At 37.6% G+C, this 21696-nt stretch overlaps 1 protein-coding gene across 3 annotated transcripts; it reads left to right on the top strand.

Annotated features, from left to right (window-relative positions):
- Positions 1-2548: 2548 nt before the first annotated feature.
- LOC121381527 (adenosine deaminase-like protein) lies at positions 2549-21009 on the top strand. 3 transcript variants are annotated; one of them, XR_005959081.1, is made up of 8 exons: positions 2549-2889; positions 4366-4508; positions 5876-5936; positions 12137-12433; positions 15644-15724; positions 16968-17112; positions 18298-18403; positions 20074-20174. XR_005959081.1 is itself a non-coding variant. In XM_041510863.1 (8 exons), exons 1-8 carry the CDS (start codon positions 2842-2844, stop codon positions 20687-20689), a joined length of 1050 nt encoding a protein of 349 aa, XP_041366797.1. In that variant the 5' UTR covers positions 2556-2841; the 3' UTR covers positions 20690-21009. The 3 variants fall into 3 exon arrangements, 2 of the variants coding, with proteins under 2 accessions (XP_041366797.1, XP_041366791.1); XM_041510863.1 differs by lacking the exon at positions 18298-18403 and adding an exon at positions 20477-21009 and having other exon boundaries at positions 2556-2889; positions 17007-17112; XM_041510857.1 differs by lacking the exon at positions 18298-18403 and adding an exon at positions 20477-21009 and having other exon boundaries at positions 2556-2889.
- The last annotated feature ends 687 nt before the right edge of the window (positions 21010-21696 follow it).

The raw sequence follows: 21696 nt of genomic DNA, 5'->3' as shown, positions 1-21696 counted from the left end.
CTTCCTCTTTAACGACTTAGTCCCACGCCACTGGCGACACTCCTTTCGAAAATGTCCCAACTCATTACAAAGGTAACACCTAGGAGGCACTCTGTCCTTCCCCTGTGGTGAAGGAGAACCCTCCCCTCCTACCTACTGAAGGTGACTTATCCATAGGTTTGAACTGCCCCTGGTGTTATTACCCAAACGCGACCCTCCCCCCCCCCCACCCCCGTCTACTAGCTCTCCACCCCCTTTAAAGGGACATTCCTGAATTTACTGCAATTTTTACGATGTTATCGACTAACAGAGACTTTTTAACGATTGTAATACATATCAAATATATTTTTCTGCATAAAATATTAGTGGCTGTATATTGAATGTGTTTCTGATCGTTCTAATATTTGTACTAGGTTAAATTTCATTTTATTTCCTAAAATATTATTTTTTAGTACGTACGAAATTATTTAAAGAAAAAATCCAGTTTGGACTTCTTACAAATATTAAGACGACCAGAAACACATTTGAATATACAGACACTGATATTCTAAACAAGAAAATATTTTTTAATTAAGTTTAATCGTAAAAATATTTTATTAGTAGGTAACATCTTACAATGCAACCGGCCTCGGTGGCGCAGTGGTTAAGCCATCGGACTACAGGCAGGTAGGTACTGGGTTCGGATCCCAGTCAAGGCATGGGCGTTTTAATCCAGATACCGACTCCAAACCCTGAACGAGTTCTCCGCAAGGATCAATAGGTAGGTGTAAACCACTTGTACCGCCCAGTGATCCATAACTGGTTCAACAAAGGCCATGGTTTGTGCTATCCTGCCTGTGGGAAGCGCAAATAAAAAATCCCTTGCTGCCTATTGTAAAAGAGTAGCCTATGTGGCGACAGCGGGTTTCCTCTAAAAAAACACACACAAAAAAACAGTGTCAGAATGACCATATGTTTGACGTCCAATAGCCGATGATAAGATAAAAAAAAAAATCAATGCGCTCTAGTAGCGTCGTTAAATAAAACAAACTTTACTTTTCTTACAATGCAGCAAACTCGGGAATTTCTCTTTAAACTCCGCTACTTCCGCAAGTAGGTGTTCCACCATTTTTTCCCAGCCTATCCTTAGCAGGCCTCAGATTACAGTTATCTTCCCATTTGGTTGTTCAAAATCCGGAAGTTTCACCGCGCAAGTAGTCTGCTGTTTTGACTGTGATTATTTCATGGCAGACAGCTATGAAGTGGCAACTGTTTGACTGAAGTGACAGGGGATAGCATGTAGTTTGTAAAAACATGTGTAACTTGTTGACATTGAAGACTTGTTTGTGGTAATTCCGGCCCATGCAAAAGTAGTGCTTTTTGTGTAAAATGGGTGTACTCCGGCCTGGTTTAGAGTGTGTGTCTGTTTAAACCAATATGCTGGGAGAAAGAGCTGGACAACAGGGGTTGTCCTTTTCAGGGTATGTGTCCCCCATGCAGGCAAAGGTACGTACAAAACTTCACGGGCCTGCTGATATTAATAAAAATGTTATAGCCACTAAGGCTATATAGAAAACATATAGCGAAATTAATTGTGGTCTGAGGCCAGCAGAGTGGGGTACGTCAGACGTATCACATCCGGTCGAAATGTCAACAATCTAATTAAAATTAGCTCCACTATTAAAAGTGGATCCAGAAGAGCTATTTTTAATCAGAGTGAAATGTCAATTAAGAATTTATACAACAACAAAAAACCGCACGTTAAAAGTTTCTATCGCAAATAAACAAAACACTTTTAAGCTGAGATTCCTTTTGTCCTGTTGCGTTTGCGGCTCCGTTTGCGGTGCGATGCGGTGCGGTTCAATCAAGCCAGCTTGTTCTAGGTGAGAGTGATTCCATTAGTGCGATCCGTTTGCGTTTAGTTATTCGAAACCGCATGCGCTTATTTCAATCGCTCCGTGGGGCGATTCATCCGTTTCGCCGTGCGGTAATTTTAAGGAAATCCCATGTGTACTTTTCCCCCACGTGTAGATTAGCACCAAAAGGCTGTATAAACGCATACTTTGCCGTCAAATGGATTCACTCAAAACGTATTGTAAACGCAACCGCAAACGGAGTCGTAAACGGAGCCGCAAACGCAACCGGACAAAAGGAATCTTAGCTTTAGACTTCAAGCAAGCGCCAGTTATGGTGAATTAATCCGAGTTATAATTATGTATATATACTTAGTTGTTACTTACCTAATTAAGATATCACATTATTCACCATGAGTGTTGTCGTGTGTCTGTATCGCTTGGAACATCGGCACGCTGTCCTGGGCATACATCTCAGCTATCTGGGCTGTCCATTCAGGACAGTGGGTTAGTTACTAAAGTGGTTTGTGAGAGTGAAGAAGGTGTATTGGTGTTACAACTACCCACTGGGTCGTTAAAACTCGCTCTGCGTGAGAGCAGGTAGGCCTACCGGGCTGCGAACTCAGTACCCATCAGCGTTATGTCCGATGTCTCAACCACGTCCAAATGTCCGTCTAGCTCCCTTATAGTCAAAGTACTCGAGCTAGGGATTTCCTAGTTTATAAATAGAAATACCACAAACGTTGTGACAATCGCGCTAAACTCTCGAACTTCGTGGTCGTAGTCACACGTCGGGTCCATGCATTGGAAACTGGCGACGGTCAAAGTCCTAACGTCTACAGTCCGGGACCATGAGTTGTTAGAGACTTTCGGTTGTCTCGGTTCATGCATCAGACCCCAGCAGGCGAGGTAGTGTGGGATTTGAGAACTGGAATAAGCCACGAACACGTTCTCGCGTCGCCGAAACCTGTAGGAACACGTTCCCTACACCTAAACATAATTTCGAATACACGCGAGTGTTTCGGGCAACATGACAAGGCAATCGTTAAAGGAATTTTGTTACCAGCTACCTAAAGTGGTAAGTTTTAAATAATAATACTATAATAATAATAATAATAATAATAATAATAATAGATTTTTATTTCAGATCAGTGATCAAGTCAGGTCAGGTCATATGGCTTTACGTGCACATTCAGAGCAAGCTGTTGTAGCACACGCCTGTCTTGGGCACAAGAGCCGGCTTCGGCCGGCTCCTCCGTCCAGGACAGGAAAGGTGGGGGAGATCAGTGATCCATATAGAACATATTTGAACATCACATACAAAACTGATTCCATAATATACAGTAGCTTGTGCCAGCGATTTACACATACAGATTTGACGTATACATTTGTACACCGCAGGTCGTTTGAGGTTGTTTCGATTCTGCTCTTCAGCGAATATGCTGCTGAGCGAAGTAAAGCGCCAAAGCTTTTTACTCGATGACTGACAAACATATTGCTGGCACTGTATACTAAAACGTAAGATTCTTCCGTAACAGAGAGCTCGTGACCAAAAAACGACACAACAACAAACAAACAAACACCCACAGTACTTAAATCATTTTACATTTGTAAAAATTAAACAATCTCAGCCATTGTAATAAACATTTTTCAAAGGTGTGAACCCATCGGATAAACAGAAAAATATCTTCTACTGGCAACTCAAAGCTATTCACTTGATGCACGGTCGGTCTAGGATCGATCCCCGTAGGTGTGCCCATTGAGCTATTTTTCGTTCTATCCAGTGCTCCACAACTGGTATATCAAAGGCCGAGGTAGAGTCAGAATTACTAATGTTTGACATCCAGTAGCTGATGATTAATTAGTCAATGTGCTCTAGTGGTGTCGTTAAACAAAATAAAAAATGAGCCCATCGGATAAACAGGAAAATATATTCTACTTGAAACTCAATGATAACAGTGTGTGATTGCTACGTTCACCATGATTTTCCTTCAAGTGGAGGCAACCAGTACACCACGACTGGTATAGCAAAGACCATGGTATGAGCTGTCATGTCAGTGTGAAAATGTATACAAAGGATCTCTAGCTGCTAATGGAAAAATGTAGCGGGCTCTCTCTATGGCTATTATATATGAATTATCAAATGTTTGACATTCAATAGCCTATTGGTACAGCACTCGCTTGATGCGCGGTCGGTTTGGGATCGATCCCCGTCATGGCTATTTCTCGCTCCAGCCAGTGCACCATGGCTGGTACATCAAAGGATGTGGTATGTGCTATCCTGTCTATGGGATGGTGTATATAAAAGATTCCCTGCTGCTAATAAAAAAGAGTAGCCCATGAAGTGGCGACAGTGGATTTCCTCCCTCAATATCTGTGTGGTCCTTAACCATATGTCTAACGCCATATAACCGTAAATAAAATGTGTTGAGTGCGTCGTTAAATAAAACATTTCTTTCTTTCTTTCCATATAACCGTAAATAAAATGTGTTGAGTGCGTCGTTAAATAAAACATTTCCTTCCTTTCCTTTACATATTATATGGCTGTCTTTAGGAGCTGCACACTCACCTGAACACAAGCTTCAGTGACAAAACTCTACAGGAACTGGTGGACAGGAAGGCAAAGCTTGATGATAATTCAGAGTATCGCAGCTGGAAATTGACTTTTACGGAAAACGACAATTGTCCTATTGATGAGTGAGTACATCGGGCCACAGACTACAATTAATTACGCTATATGTTTCTATATAGCCTTAGTGGCTATAACATTTTTATTAATATCAGCAGGCCCGTGGATTTTTGTATGTACCTTTGCCTGCCTGTGGGACACATACCCTGAAAAGGACAACTCCTGTTGTCCAGCTCTTTATCCCGTGGTATTGGTTTAAACAAACACACCCGCTAAACCTGGCTGGAGTACATCCATTTTACACAAAAATCACTACTTTTGCATAGGTCAGAATTACCACAAACAAGTCTTCAATGTCAACAAGTTACACATGTTTACAACCTACATGCTCTCCCCTGTCAACTTCAGTCAAATAGTTGCCACTCCATAGCTGTCTGCCATGAAATAATCACAGTCAAACAGCAGACTACTTGCACGGACACATTTCAAATGGGAAGATAACTGTAATCTGAGGCCACATATATCCTAATCTGTCAGTTCATAAACTGTTTCATTTCCGTAGTATATCTTTGTTACCACATAGCACCATCAATCCTTGCATGCAAGTACAACTTGGGAAGGTGGTGTGTCGTATATATTACCATAACTATGTTACCGTGATCAGCGTTGCACACATGACTGCCCATTAAAGGAAATCCTTGTCTGGGCATATCTTCCTTATTAATTTAGGATCATCAAACCTTGCAAGTAATTACAACTTGGGATGGTGGTGTGTTGCGTACCACAAGTAGGCAATCTCGGCTATTTTTTACAGGCGTACCTCGCCTGTACTCTTGTCAGTAAATTATTGTCTGGTATAGAAGAACAAAGAATAAATGCTGAAATTAGTCTAGTGGATTACGTAAAATTTGTTTAAAATGTGAAAAAAAGTGTGGTTTTGGATACAGGTACAATTTGTAATACTCGTTCATACAAAAGCAGGACACCCGAACCAACCATAATTGCGGCTGCCATCTTGGTTTTCAAAATGGCCGTCATCGAATAACAAATGTTCCGATATCTTGGCTCCCAGGAAACACAGATACTTGATTTAAGTTGCATCTGTAAGCTTTTTCATGCTTTTTATTTATATATAATGTTAATATTTAATATAAACCAATACAATTGTGTCATTATATGGAACCTTTGACATCAAACTAATTATGTCACATGGCATGCTAATATCTGGATGTAATTACATTTCCGCCTGTTATTTCCATTCTTAATAACATCATCTAAAATACTGTATGTTGAACATACCAAACATAGCAATACCTGTAGTTTAAAAACAATTCATGATGTGTCATAAACCAAACTACTCTTTCTTTCTAAAAACATTTAACATTCAGTAAAGTTGTTGTCAGTAATATCTTGAATTAAACTTTTTTTATTTCAGATCTTTCACTCTCTTTACATTTCTTCACAAAATTTTCAATGATGAATATTCCATTTATAAGGTAAGCAAAATTAATTTTACATGCCATTCCTAAAACACCTGTCCTATTTTACATAGATAAATATCCTATTAAAGCTCGGTGTCCTTCAACAGTAATGTAATGTTCTATGGTAGATGCCAGTGTTGGGAAGACTACGTCTACCTGCAAACAAAAATGCACAAACATAAAACTGCAGGTACATATTTGGGATGGCAGCGTGTATGTACAGTAACCAGGTCACCAGGTTTTACTATTCATAGTTCTAGATAAATACCGTTTTGTTATTACCAGGTCACCCAGATCTGCTGTGCATGTTCTTAGGTAACTGATCTTTTATCGCATGTTCTTAGGTAACTGATCTTTTATCTCAGGTTACGGTCATCTTATTTGTCTTCTAAAGAAGCCAGGGGGCGGGATGTAGCCCAGTTGTAAAGCGTTCGCTTGATGTGCGGTCGGTCTAGGATCGATCCCCGTCGGTGGACCCATTGGGCTATTTCTCGTTCCAATCAGTGCTCCACAACTGGTGTAACAAAGGCCATGGTATGTACTATCCTGTCTGCGGGATGGTGCATATAAAAGATCCCTTGCTGCTAATCGAAAAGAGTAGCCCATGAAGTGGCGACTAGGTTTCCTCTCAATATCTGTTTGGTCCTTGACCATATGTCTGACACCGTAAATAAAATATGTTGAGTGCGTCGTTAAATAAAACATTTCCTTCCTTCCTTCCTAAAGAAGCCAAGGTTATTTACATTTGGAAACTGGTTCTCTCTCAGTACACACGTGTCTCCGTGGAACACATGTAATTGTTAAAGTTAAACTTTGTTTCATTTAACGACACCACTAGAGCACATTGATTTATTAATCGTTGGCTATTGGATGTCACACATTTAGTAATCTTGACGTATAATCTGAGGATTTGTTTGTTTGTTTTGTTTAACGACACCGCTAGAGCACATTGATTTATTAATCATCGGCTATTGGATGCCAAACATATGGTAATTTTGACATATATTCTTAGAAAGGAAACCCGCTACATTGTTTCGTATAATGGCAGGAGTGCTTTAATATGCACTATGCCGCTGATAGGATATCACATACCGCTGTCTTTGATATGTCAGTTGTGGTGCACTGGCCGAGACGAAAAATAGCCCAATGGGCCCACCAACGGGAATCGATCTTAGATCGACCGCGCATCAGTCGGGCACTTTACCACTGGGCTACGTCTATCCCCCAGAAGTTAACATTACATGTGTAAAATGTTATTCTCCCAGAACAAATGTGTCTTCATTTAACCCATGCTACTACATGTCATTCTCCCAGAACAAATGTGTCTTCATTTAACCCATGCTACTACATGTAATTTGTCCCTCGCTAATAAACAAATGTGTCTTCATTTAACCCATGCTACTACATGTAATTTGTCCCTCGCTAATAAACAAATGTGTCTTCATTTATCCCATGCTACTACATGTAATTTGTCCCTCGCTAATAAACAAATGTGTCTTCATTTAACCCATGCTACTACATGTAATTTGTCCCTCGCTAATAAACAAATGTGTCTTCATTTAACCCATGCTACTACATGTAATTTGTCCCTCGCTAATAAACAAATGTGTCTTCATTTAACCCATGCTACTACATGTAATTTGTCCCTCGCTAATAAACAAATGTGTCTTCATTTAACCCATGCTACTACATGTAATTTGTCCCTCGCTAATAAACAAATGTGTCTTCATTTAACCCATGCTACTACATGTAATTTGTCCCTCGCTAATAAACAAATGTGTCTTCATTTAACCCATGCTACTACATGTAATTTGTTCCTCTCTAATAAACAAATGTGTCTTCATTTAACCCATGCTACTACATGTAATTTGTCCCTCGCTAATAAACAAATGTGTCTTCATTTAACCCATGCTACTACATGTAATTTGTCCCTCGCTAATAAACAAATGTGTCTTCATTTATTGCTACTACATGTAATTTGTCCCTCGCTAATAAACAAATGTGTCTTCATTTAACCCATGCTACTACATGTAATTTGTCCCTCGCTAATAAACAAATGTGTCTTCATTTAACCCATGCTACTACATGTAATTTGTCCCTCGCTAATAAACAAATGTGTCTTCATTTAACCCATGCTACTACATGTAATTTGTCCCTCGCTAATAAACAAATGTGTCTTCATTTAACCCATGCTACTACATGTAATTTGTCCCTCGCTAATAAACAAATGTGTCTAATTTAAATGCTACTACATGTAATTTGTCCCTTAATAAACAAATGTGTCTTCATTTAACCCATGCTACTACATGTAATTTGTCCCTCGCTAATAAACAAATGTGTCTTCATTTAACCCATGCTACTACATGTAATTCTCCCAGAACAAATGTGTCTTCATTTAACCCATGCTACTACATGTAATTTGTCCCTCTCTAATAAACAAATGTGTCTTCATTTAACCCATGCTACTACATGTAATTTGTCCCTCGCTAATAAACAAATGTGTCTTCATTTAACCCATGCTACTACATGTAATTTGTCCCTCTAATAAACAAATGTGTCTTCATTTAACCCATGCTACTACATGTAATTTGTCCCTCGCTAATAAACAAATGTGTCTTCATTTAACCCATGCTACTACATGTAATTTGTCCCTCTCTCTAATAAACAAATGTGTCTTCATTTAACCCATGCTACTACATGTAATTTGTCCCTCCCCTCTCTAATAAAATAAACAAATGTGTCTTCATTTAACCCATGCTACTTCATTTGTCCCTCTCTAATAAACAAATGTGTCTTCATTTAACCCATGCTACTACATGTAATTTGTCCCTCTCTAATAAACAAATGTGTCTTCATTTAACCCATGCTACTACATGTAATTTGTCCCTCTCTAATAAACAAATGTGTCTTCATTTAACCCATGCTACTACATGTAATTTGTCCCTCTCTAATAAACAAATGTGTCTTCATTTAACCCATGCTACTACATGTAATTTGTCCCTCTCTAATAAACACTTGTGTCTTCATTTAACCCATGCTACTACATGTAATTTGTCCCTCTCTAATACAAAGACTTCATTTAACCCATGCTACTACATGTAATTTGTCCCTCGCTAAAAACAAATGTATTCATTTAACCCATGCTACTACATGTAATTTGTCCCTCGCTAATAAACAAATGTGTCTTCATTTAACCCATGCTACTACATGTAATTTGTCCCTCTCTAATAAACAAATGTGTCTTCATTTAACCCATGCTACTACATGTAATTTGTCCCTCGCTAATAAAAAATGTGTCTTCAAATGCTACTACATGTAATTGTGTCCTCAGTATAAACATGATTTAACCCATGCTACTGTAATTTGTCCCTCGGTATTCAATGCTACTACATGTAATTCCCAGGTCCATTTAACCCATGCTACTACATGTAATTTGTCCCCTCTCTAATAAAGAAAATTAACTTCATTACTCAGACTGCACCTTCTCCAATCAGTAGCTGGTCCAAAACAAACAGTTAATATTTCTTATTGCAAAAATAACATACAATGAAATACTTTTATTTGTATGTTTGTGTAATACAGAGACTAAAGTACTAATCAAAATTATACCCAGGTGATTTTCCAGTCTTATATATTAGTTATGAAAATCCTTGGAATAAAAACCATAAAAATGTGTCAGTATTATTATGACCTTTTACGGTATTCAAACAACCGGTCCAAAAAAGGACAATAAATGACCTGTTATAGGTAGAAATGTGAGATGTATTTAAAATTTTACTGCAAAACTTATGTAATTTGAAACAGACTATAACATCCAGGTTGATATTGATTACACCTGACAGGTGAAATCACAAGTACTAGCAGTCCAGCATATTAAATCAAATAACTAAAATAATTATATAAATTTGCTAACAACAAAATTACTGACCTTGTATCCATAATCAATAATAAAAAAAAATCTTCATCTGACAAAGCAGTTTATTGAACTTCATTGTATTGGAAAGGACAGGTGTATTATTTTTGGGTATCAATATGGTACAATTACCTGCAGTCTCAGTTACAGTTAGTAAACTTTTGTGAAAGCTGTTTATTCCTTTTTCCATCTGGAGAATAAGAGAGGGAAATTGCTTATAACTTTAAATAAACTTAGTACTGTGATTTCACCTGTCAGGTGTAATCAATATCAACTTGGGTGTTATAGTCTGTTTCAAATTACATAAGTTTTGCAGTAAAATTGTAAATACATCTCATATTTCTATCTATAACAGATCATTTATTGTCGTTTTTTGGACCGGTTGTTTGAATACCATAACAGGTCATGATAATACTGACACATTTTTATGGTTTTTATTCCAAGGATTTTCATGACTAATATACAAAAATAGAAAATCATCTGGGTATAATTTTGATTAGTACTTTAGTGCAGACAACCATGTTCAAAACATAACAAAGCTATAGGTAGTACTAAACCAAATAACTTACGGCTGGGTCAAAGTTGGAGGTGCACTGAACTTTTGATAGAGAAGTGAACACCACAAGTTCTGTGATTGGTGATAAATGTGAGTGTGTTGGTTGTAAAAAAAAGATAGTTTCATCTGTGCCCCCCCCCAAAAATGTATGCAATTTCATTTCATCTAGTACACTGTGCCAAGTAACCTTGTGCTTGAAACATATATGGGGTACCTGTAAAAAAAAGACTAAACTTTTGTGCGGAACTAGGGTAGTCATAGACGCTGCTCGTTATCTCTGAAATGAGCACCTTGACCTCCAAATTTTTTCTAATTCACTTTAAGGGTGAGGGGTGGTAGTATTTATATCTGTGATGTTTATGTCGATTGATACACTGCAGGTAGGAGGTTTATTCTTATATGTTACTATTGTCGTCTATGGGATTTGATTTGGTAGAATACACCCTATAATGCATGTATTAATGTATACATATTATACAAATTAATGCTACTACGTTTTTGATCCATGACTAAGTAGTACCAACTCATTCACTAATGTGTGTGCGCCTGTACCAAACTCCTAACGAGCATATCGTCTACCTCACTGGTACTCTTGTTCAGTGTGCGCCTGTACCAAACTCCTAACGAGCATATCGTCTAACGAGTATATCTTCTACCTCACTGGTACTCGTGTTCAGTGTTTTGTACCAAACTCCTAACGAGCATATCGTCTACCTCACTGGTACTCTTGTTCAGTGTGCTTCTGTACCAAACTCCTAACGAGCATATCGTGTACATCACTGGTACTCTTGTTCAGTGTGCTTCTGTACCAAACTCCTAACGAGCATATCGTGTACATCACTGGTCCTCTTGGAGGGTGTGCTTCTGTACCAAACTCCTAACAAGCATATCATGTACCTAACGGAGTTCATAACTTCAGTCCATAGGTTGGTTAATTCAGTTTAAATTAAGTTCATATATTTCAGTTTATTTGTGGGTGAATTTTGTTTAAATTTTATCCATATATTTCAGTCCATCTGTGTTAATTGTGTTCTAATTGAGTTCCCAAAACCTTAGTGGTATAGGGGCATGTTAAAAAGGTACACACACACTCACACTCACTCACTCACTCACTCTCTCTCTCTCTCTCTCTCTCTCTCTCTCTCTCTCTCTCTCTCTCTCTCTCTCTCTCTCTCTCTCTCTCTCTCTCTCATATATTTCAGTTTATCTGAGTGTTAATTCGGTTCTAATTCAGTTCATATACTTCATTCAATATCTTTGTTAATTCAGCTCTAATTGAGTTCAGGTATTTCGGTTTATCTGTGCTTTGAGTCGGTTCTAATTGAGTTCATATATTTCAGTCCATATGTTGGTTAATTCAGTGCTAATTGAATTGGTATATTTCAGTTTCTATGTGCGTTAATTGAGTTCTAATCGAGTTCATATATTTTAGTTTATCTGTCGATTAATTCAGTTCGAAATGAGTTAATATATTTTAGTTTATCTGTGGATTAATTCAGTTTTAATTGACTTCAAAACTTCAGTCCATCTCTTGACTAATTCAGTTCTAATTGATGTAGGCCATTGTAAGTCATTATCAAAGAATTTGTAAGTCATGACTGTAGAATGTTAAAGTCATAAGTGATTATTTCAGCTCGCTTGTAACTGAATAATTAAAAACTGTTAAATACCTTATTTTATCTCGCGTATAATCACGTATGTATTTCAGTACACTGTACCCCATTTCATGAAATGCATATATTTCAGCTGACATACGACATAATTCATGAGTATGCTGCGGATAACGTCAAGTACTTGGAGCTGCGGTCCACGCCAAAAGACGTCCCGGAGACGGGGCTGACGTGGCCGGTGTACGTCGACACGATGCTGCGTGCCGTCAGGGACTGCCGGGCCGAGGAGGTCGACATCGTTGTGCGGATCTTGATCTCCATCGACCGCAGGAAGGGCGTCGACGTGGCGAGGCAGACAGTGAGTCTGGCTGACAGATATCTACATGATTCAGACGGGATTGTTGTCGGAATTGACTTCAGTGGAGACCCTCAGGTATGTTCTGGAAGGGCAGGGTTCATATACATGTGTATGTATTGAGTGGCGGATCTAAGAGAGGAGGCAGGGGCCCGCCTACCCCTACATTTTGCTCTTTTTTCATGTTTTATGTTGGAGAACTCGAGGAATTCCTTCGAGAACATTTTTGGGCTTTGCCCCCCCCCCCCCCCTCCCCCCCCCAAAAAAAAAGAAAGAAAAAAGGATTTTTTGGATCCGCCACTGTGTATTGTCATGAAAAAAGTCATTGGATTTTAACTTATTTTCCTGGCCTGGAAAGTCATGAACGTTATCCTGGAAAGTCATGGATGTTATGAAAGTCATATTTGTTTAAGTTGGGTGATGGAATGTCGTGTAAAATGAAAATTGGGTTGATAGCTAATGTTGTGTTCATTTAAACTAACACAAAATAACATCGGCAGTTTACATTAAGACGTAATTGTAATAATAAAATATATTTTATTATTAGAATTATGTTTTGTTTGCAGAAAAATCCTTGAATTTACTGAAAAGAGGTCATTAAAAAAAGTTACGGAAATTCTGGGTTTTTTTTTTACAAAGTGTATGAAATTTGAAAGGGTTTAAAATGACAGACCCCAGTTTGTAAACAACTGCATTTTTTTTTTTTACTATAAGAGCTATTTTCGATAATTGAAATCTAACATTAAAGGGACATTCCTGAGTTTGTTGCATTGTAAGATATTGTCACGGAACATGCTCTTAAATTTGTTTTCGCCTGTGGCGATTTTAATTGTGTTAAAGGGCCGTGTGCAGTTTATTGCCCGTAGCCCAGGTGGGCACTTGTTACGTAATACTTCGCGCGATCGGACATTCCAATATGCACTTAGTCCAGCTGTGGAGGCCATGTGGCTAGTAGTTACGTAATATCTCCGGTAGTGCTGTTTATGGGTAGGAGATTGCTCGCGGTTGGCGACAGCCAGACTGACGATCAGAGAGAAATATACCGACTCTAGTAGAGGTAGACTATGAGATGATACGTGAGGTACCGCCTTGTACCCCCAGGCAAAATCCTGATTTATAATAAATAGCTAGTGTTTTAGAGATATCGAGGAGAACGAATAGGAAGGCTCCGAGGGAACGTTAGTCCGTTTGGACTTTGGTAAATATATTATTTCTGCTCTGTGTATAACCTTGATGTGATTGATGTGACTTTAAATATTTTGATACTGTATTATACCAATATTCTTTAGACAGTGTCTTCGGTCATCTGACGAAGTAAGTCGTAGACTTTTTGTTCTAACATTATATGAGTATTTGGTAATATAAAGCTTAGCCAGTCATCCTAGCGGACCTAGGTACACTGTAGGTTATTGTCTTTATTGTGATAGGTACCAATATTAATTCTGTGTCACAAGGTTACTGAATGAGTAGTTAGGGTTAATTAAAAATTAACCAGTTAGGAATGGTGTTGTAATTCCTTTATTAATTAACTTCTCCTGGAAGCGTTTCTCAATTATCACACGTGTGGGTGTGGTGTAACGGTGAAGTGATTCGCATATTGTGTAACTAGACACCTAGAGATTAACTAATTAAGTGATCAGTTCTGGGTTGTTATTACTGCTGTTATTAATTTACTACTACGGCTGTACATTTGTCAGCGTAGATTAATACAGATTCCAAAGTGTATTGTGTTTTTGTTGTGTTTCTAGTGAGCTAAACGTGCTATAAATATATATACTTTATATAAGATCGTATCTCTGATCATACCTAGAGACGAGCCATACTAGGGTTTAACAGCCTGTTACAGAGAGATCTAATAGATATACAGTTAGGAGAGATATTTTGATAATCGTGTTTTATTCAGTTACGGGTATTATAGAATCCCCGTGACAGATATCGACTATTAAACTTAAATATTAAATATATTTGCTTGTTTAGAATATAAGTGTCTGTATATGCAATGTGTTTCTGGTCGTCTTAATATGTGTAAGAAGCCCAAACTGGATTCTGTCTTCAGATAATTTCGTACGTACGAAAAATTAATATTTCAGGAATTAAAATGAAATTTAACCAAGTAAAAATATTAGAACGATCAGCAACACGTTTAATATACAGCCACTAATATTTTATGAATAAAAATATATTTGATATGTAATTACAATCGTTAAAACGGCTTTGTTGGTCGATAACATATTAAAAGGTGCAGCAAACTCAGAAATGTCTTTTTAATTAGATTTTATTTTTCGTCATCATTGTGTTCTAAAGGAACTATCCTAAGTAAGCTGCATTGTCAGATGTTTTTGACTTATAAACTTTTGTAACGACTGGTATTAAATATTAAATATATATTCTTGTTTAGAATATCAGTGTCTGTATATTCAATGTACATGCATTTCTAATCGTCATGCTATTTGTATTCTAATAATTTTGCATGTCCCCTGTGCTGGACACAGAGCCTAGATAGTGAAGGTGTGTGTGCCCAGTTAGCAATCTTGAACCTTAAGTTAAACTAGATATAAGCACGAAATAGGTATAAATGAAACTAAATGAAATGCACAGAAAGGCAAGCGCACTAAGTTAGCAGTATCCTCTAAATATGCCTGAATCTTTTTAAGAGAGTGTTGAATATATCGCCGTGCAATACATTTTAAATAGTATCTATTTGAAACGTTACGCTAAAACAATCATACCCATATTTTGTTGCATACATCAAATCTATTTGAGTATTTTCCAAAAATATTAAACTCTAGACTGGAACAACCAAATGGCTGTTAAATAGGCCCTACGTGTATATTTTATGGAAGATCTACTTGTTTCAATTTGGGGCAGGACGTAGCCCACTGGTAAAGCACTCGCTTGATGCGCGGTCGGTCTGGGATCGATCCCCGTCGGTGGGCCCATTGGGCTATTTATCGTTCCAGCCAGTGCACCATGACTGGTATATCAAAGGTCGTTGTATGTGCTGTCCTGCCTGTAGGATGTTGCATATAAAAGATCCCTTGCTACTAATGGAAAAATTTAGCGGGTTTCCTCTCTAAGACATGTTTGACATCCAATAACCGATGATTAGTAAATCAATGTGTTCTAGTGGTGTCGTTAAACAAAAAACAAGTTTCAATGTTTAAAACTAATAAGAACTATATGCACGTAATATATATATATATATATAATCTAATTGATTTTTATAGCAGGGAAGCAACTGGATAGCACCTAATGTGTTAAAATAGGATGTACCCATATTTGTTTTAGGTTGGAGATGCCACAGACTATATCCCAGTGTTCCAGAGTGCTCACGAAAAGGGCTTGAAGCTTGCTCTACACTTAGCCGAGGTTAGTAAAGATACAAGAAAGAAAGAAGTGTTTTATTTAACTACACACTCAGCACATTTTTACTATGGTAATATATATGGTGTCAGAGATGTGATTAAGGACCACAGAGAGGAAACCTGATGCCACCACTCCATGTGCTACTCTTTTCGATCAGTTAGCAGCAAGGAATATTTTATAGACAGGATAGTACATGCCACGGTCTTTGTTAGTCCAGTCGTTGAGCACTGGCTGGAACAAGAAATAGTCCAATGGGCCCACTAACGGGGATCAACCCTACAATGACCATGCATCAGGCGAGCACTTTACCACTGGGCTAAAGATACAAGCCTACATTTCCATTCAATTTGATAAAATAAAAACATAGTACATGTAGCGTTTGTATTAAGTGTCCCTACTAAAGTTGTATCCTAAAGCTGTGTCCTAATTAGATGCGAGCGATATATTTTAAAAATCATTGATTTCAATTGCCGCATCCTAACAATATTATGTTCTTATTGTGTTTTGTTATGTGGGGTTTTTTTCTTTTTTCTATTAGTCCCCCTTCCGGTTCAACTATAGGTTGTTTATTTTTATCTCCGTCCTTCTGTCTGTGTCTGTCTGTCTGCCTGACCGTCCGTCTATTATTATTATTATTATTAAAATCAGACTTAACACTTCCTACGACATTGCTGGCACGGCGGAAGCAAAGTTAATTTTCTAGAGGGTTCGGGGTATACTTCCAGGAGATATTTTGCTCAGTCGGTTGAATGCTTGCCTGAGGTACTTGCGTCGCAGGATCGAACCACCTCAGTGGATCCATTCAACTGATTGTGTTTTTTCTTATTCCGACCAGTGCACTACAACTGGTCAAAGGCCATGGTATGTGATTGTCAGAATTACCAAATGTTTGACATCCAACAGCCGACGATTAATTTATCAATGTGCTCTAGTGGTGTTGTTAAACAAAACAAACTGTATACTCCCCCGTAACGTTTTTAAAACTAGATGTCCTGAAATGCAATTTCCTGCATTCTACAGGTAAAATTCATCTCTGCCTTAAGATTTACTACCAATAATATTTTTACCTTGAGTGCATAGTGAAAACTAAAAAATTTGTTATAAGGTAGTGTTTTTGTTTTATATTGGTAAAAGATTTTAGTGATTTGTCTCTTTAATAGTAAGACTGTACTGAGAGGTTACGAGCATTCTGTTGTTTGTTTTTTTTTTTTGGTTTTGTTTTTTTTTTCTCTTTTTTTTTATCCAGATCCCTAATTTTGAAGAAACTTTAAATGTTCTGAAACAGTGTCACTGCGATCGAATTGGTCACGGCACCTGTTTAAACCAACCCAGTCCAGGAGATGGGCGTAAAGAACTGGAGGAAATTGTTTTACAGAAGAAAATACCTATAGGTGTGTATTAGATATCGCAATAAAAACTCTGAAAGGTGCATGTAGGCCATGGTTATATAGGGCAGGGATATTAGATTATGGTAGCCCCACTCCCATGGCTAGTGATATTCAATGTTGGGCTAGTAAATAACTACTATTGTTATGCCTGACGGCTAGTGAAAAAAAAAGTTGTCAGATACTGCTTTTAAGTCTATTTTATTAATTTATATATTCCCACTCCCAGTCAATCTTAGTGTTTTTAAGCTCTATATCCCTTTAGATGACATATCTTATTATCACTATTAGTAAAATTGTATTGGTTTAAACAATATTTATTAACCATTAACTATGCGGTTTTGGGATCGGCCAAACTGCATTAAGGCCTCTTCCTACATTTTTTCAAATACAAAGACATACAGCCAAGATGACAAATTTAATAAATTGATATTTGTAAACGAAGACAAATGGAGTGAACAAAAGGGGAGAGAGAGAGAGAGAGAGAGAGAGAGAGAGAGAGAGAGAGAGAGAGAGAGAGAGAGAGAGAGAGAGAGAGAGAGAGAGAGAGAGAGAGAGAGAATGGGTGTAAGTGAATGGTTATGTCATCTCAAAACGTTTACTATTGAAGTCCTGGACAGATTTGAATATGCAGATATTTTCTTGGTTACTAAGGTTCGGATCACCAAATAATAAAATGTTACAATTGAAATAAAAATAATTAGACAAGTGGGTATTACGAACCACATGGTAAATAGGACAATAGTTCAAAAAGTGTTTCGCGTCTTCAATAGGATGCCCACAAGCACAAGACGGGTTGACATTTACATACCGTGCAAACTTATGACCATTTAGATTGATGATACCCAGGTGGAGTCGACTATGTAGTATCTGTTGCCTTCTGCCACCTTCATGAAAATAAAATGGTACAGTGGGGTCTGAATTATTTTGTGTTAACTTTTAGACTGTAAAATGATGAACAATTCCTAATCTCGGATGATGTATTATTCCATAGCTTTACACCGGAAGGAAAGAAACAATTTGAAAAGAGTTTTGTTCGGCAGGAATATGTATAAAGATAATCTGCCCTACATGTATGGTATGGATTTATCTCAGCAATAAAACAGTGTAATTGTAATGTCAGAAAAGAGAGTAGTAAGTTATTTGAAAGTGTGTACATCATCCATAGTTTATGACGATTTCTCCTTTCAGATAAAGGTATGAAACCAGTTTCAGTGTATAATAACTGTTGAGATGTTCCCCGAAAAGAACCGCAAATTCTAACTGAATATTTTCAAGAGATTGAGCCTGCTGAAGGGTACAAGTATCCCAAATAATATCAGCATAATCAAAAATCGGGAGAGTAAATGATCTGTATATTTGTTCTAGTGACCTTCTACATAGACTATGTTTAAAAGAACGGAAACAATTTATAATTTTACTGGTTTTGGCAACAATATTTTTTATATGTAAATCCAATTCTCCCGATTTTTTTAATGCGAGACCTACATGTTTATGAACTTCAACTTCTGGGCCCAGTAACACAAATCGCTCGTAACACTTATGTCAGACGTACGCCACACATTATGTATGATGTACCTCTGACGTAAGTGTTACGAGTGCTTTATGTTACCGGACCCTGATACTTGCACATTGTTCAACAATAAGTTAGGATTATTTGTGATTATAGTTTTACGACTAAACGTCAAAATTTCATTATTGCAGGGCTCAACGTAACAAGCCACTTTTTAGTCCACGTATTAATATGCTCAAGATCAGAGTTTAAAATGTTACAACATGCGGCAGGATTGTCAACAGTTATATATAACGAAGTATCATCAGCGAACAAGCGTATATTGGAAGTAATTCCACATTTATGTAGATCAAAAATAGGATAGGACGAAGAACAGAACCTTGAGGGAGACCATTTGGGACAGTTTTGGTCTAAGAAGACTGGTTTTGTACTACAACACGTTGCTTACGATCAGATAGCTAACTTTCAAACCATGTTAACAATTTACCCTTTATCCCGACAGTTTCTAATTTGTGGATTAGACCCTTGTGCCAAATTCGATCAAATGCTATACTTATGTCATAAAACACCGCTCTAACTTCTTTTCCTCATCCACAGATAAAATAAAATGATACAAATCAAGTAGCTGATTAACGGTCGAGTCACCTGGAATGAAACTAGATTGAATTTTTTTATAATATTGTTGGTTTTAAAGAAACAAAACATTTGTTTAAAGATACATTGTTAAAAAAAAAAAAAAAAAAAAATTATTAATGAGATAGGTCTATAGTTCGTTAGTTCATGGGTACTTCCCTTTTTGTGTATAGGATTTACGTTGGCAAGTTTTCAACTGGACGGGAAAAAACTAAAGGTTTAAGTAGTCTATTACTAATAAGATCAGGGCCTGAAAATTTGGATACATCAAGAGAATTTAAAATGTCCTCCACCTGCGTTTGTAGCAGCACGGTTTCATGACGTGAATCATTAAGTGAAATGACCACTGTTGGAAGCTCTCCTGGTGGGCAATCTGAAGTAGATTGTTTTACGTTTTAGAAGCCTAGAATGATGTCTAACAATGATAATTTGTATTCAGGTTTCAACAGTATGTCACGCGACCATCATTTAGTAGAGTTGAAACTTTACCGGTGATTACGCTTTACAAGCCTCGAATGCCATCTAACGATGATACTTTCAGAAGCCTAGTATGACGTCTAACGATGACAATTTTAGAAGCCTAGTATGACGTCTAACCATGACAATTTCAGAAGCCTAGAATGACGTCTAACCATGACAATTTCAGAAGCCTAGAATGACGTCTAACGATGATAATTTCAGAAGTCTACAATGACGTCTAACGATGATAATTTCAGAAGTCTAGAATGACGTCTAATGATGATAATTTCAGAAGTCTAGAATGACGTCTAATGATAATAATTTTAGAAATCTAGAATGATGTCTAATGATGATAATTTCAGAAGCCTGTATGACGTCCAATGTGAAGACGAAGACAGTGAGGGATTACGAGTCGCACCATCTCGATTTCTGGTACAAGAGAAACCATCCTGTTGTTCTTTGTGTAAGTCTGTACTCGTTCAAATCCGCAGTCTCGACAAGGTTTTGAAACATTTAAAGTTCAACTTTTTGTTTAATGATACCACTAGAGCACGCTGATTAATTAATCATTGGCTGTTGGATGTTAAACACGTTCTAACATTTTCTGACATCAAGTGTGTGAAGGGGTGGTGATGGTGGCCTGAGGTCGTACTAAATATGTTCACAAGACTTGCATCAAAACAGTTCACCATTTCCAAGCTTTTCTGTCAGGATATTTTTTTTCTCCTTGTATCTTAAACTTCGATATTTTTGCTTTTGTTCCAGACTGATGGGAAAGGGGTGTACCAAACGACTGTTTCCAACGAATATCTGCAGGCCGCAGAAGCATTCAACCTATCTCGTCAAAACCTTTGGGACCTTTCATTTGATAGCATCAATCATACATTTGCATCCGACAGTGTTAAAAGTATGCTGAGAGCAAAATGGGGCGAGGTCAAATCAAAGATGGATATTAGTCCATACGGGTGCAATTCTTGAGAATAGAACCAGATGTTCAAAAGAAATAGTTGAGCTACGGAGACATGTCAGGCACAGATCCAGAATTTTTTAATAGAGGGGGCTGAAAACCCGTTGTAGTTTTTGAAAATAGAATTTAAAGGTCCTTAACAGATGGACGGAATAACTTTGCATTTTTTGTGTATTCTGTAATATATATTGCTTCACCAAAAATAGAGGGCAGGCCCCTTGGGCCCCAGCTTGCATGTAATTAGTGTAAATATCCATGTAACAATTGGACAATTTTTGGAAAACGATTCCTATGAATATAATATTGGAAAATACACCTCGTAGTTCGAGAATGTTGAGTTTGGTTGCTTTTCATGCTCTGAGATGCAATATTATTATTTCATATTTTATGGGGACGAGACGTAGCCCAGTGGTAAAGCGCTCGCTTGATGCACGGTCGGTTTGGGATCGATCCCCGTCAGTGGGCTCATTGGGTTATTTCTCGCTCCAGCCAGTGCACCATGACTGGTACATTGAAGGCCGTGATATGTGCTATCCTGTCTATGGGATGGTGCATATAAAAGATCCCTTGCTGCTAATCGAAAAGAGTAGCTCATGAAGTGGCGACAGCGGGTTTCTTCCCTCAATGTGTGTGTGATCCTTAACCATATGTCTGATGCAATATAACCGTAAATAAAATGTGTTGAGTGCGTCGTTAAATAAAACAGTGGTTACTGAGAACAAACAGGAATCCTTTAGACAATTAATGTAAAATGTAACGTGTATAATCAGACAGTAGAAACAAAAGTACGAAATGTTCTACCTGGGAAATGGAAAGATCAAAACCGTATGTTCGCAGATGTGCTTGCTTGTGTCATGTTATTATCATATAAAGGAAGCTTACATGTATAACTCTAGACCTTCCCTCATATATAGCAGTAGAAGGACTCATACGGATGAATAGAATGCCATCTGATTTGGCTCCCAATATATGTTAAATCCCCGGTCACACTGCCAAGGATCACGACGCCGGGTTAGCT

Source organism: Gigantopelta aegis, chromosome 2, assembly GCF_016097555.1.
Source record: "Gigantopelta aegis isolate Gae_Host chromosome 2, Gae_host_genome, whole genome shotgun sequence".
NCBI classification, from domain to species: domain Eukaryota; kingdom Metazoa; phylum Mollusca; class Gastropoda; order Neomphalida; family Peltospiridae; genus Gigantopelta; species Gigantopelta aegis.
The sequence above is the reverse complement of the archived record's forward strand: the minus strand, read 5'-3'. Positions and strand labels throughout refer to the sequence as shown.

Excerpts from the sequence above, each read along its gene's own strand:
- LOC121381527 (XM_041510857.1), top strand. The coding sequence starts at position 2,842 with ATGACAAGGCAATCGTTAAAGGAATTTTGTTACCAGCTACCTAAAGTG. Across the intron at positions 5,937-12,136 it reads ATGAATATTCCATTTATAAG|CTGACATACGACATAATTCA; the intron begins GTAAGCAAAATT and ends CATATATTTCAG. Across the intron at positions 15,725-16,967 it reads TTGCTCTACACTTAGCCGAG|ATCCCTAATTTTGAAGAAAC; the intron begins GTTAGTAAAGAT and ends TTTTTTATCCAG.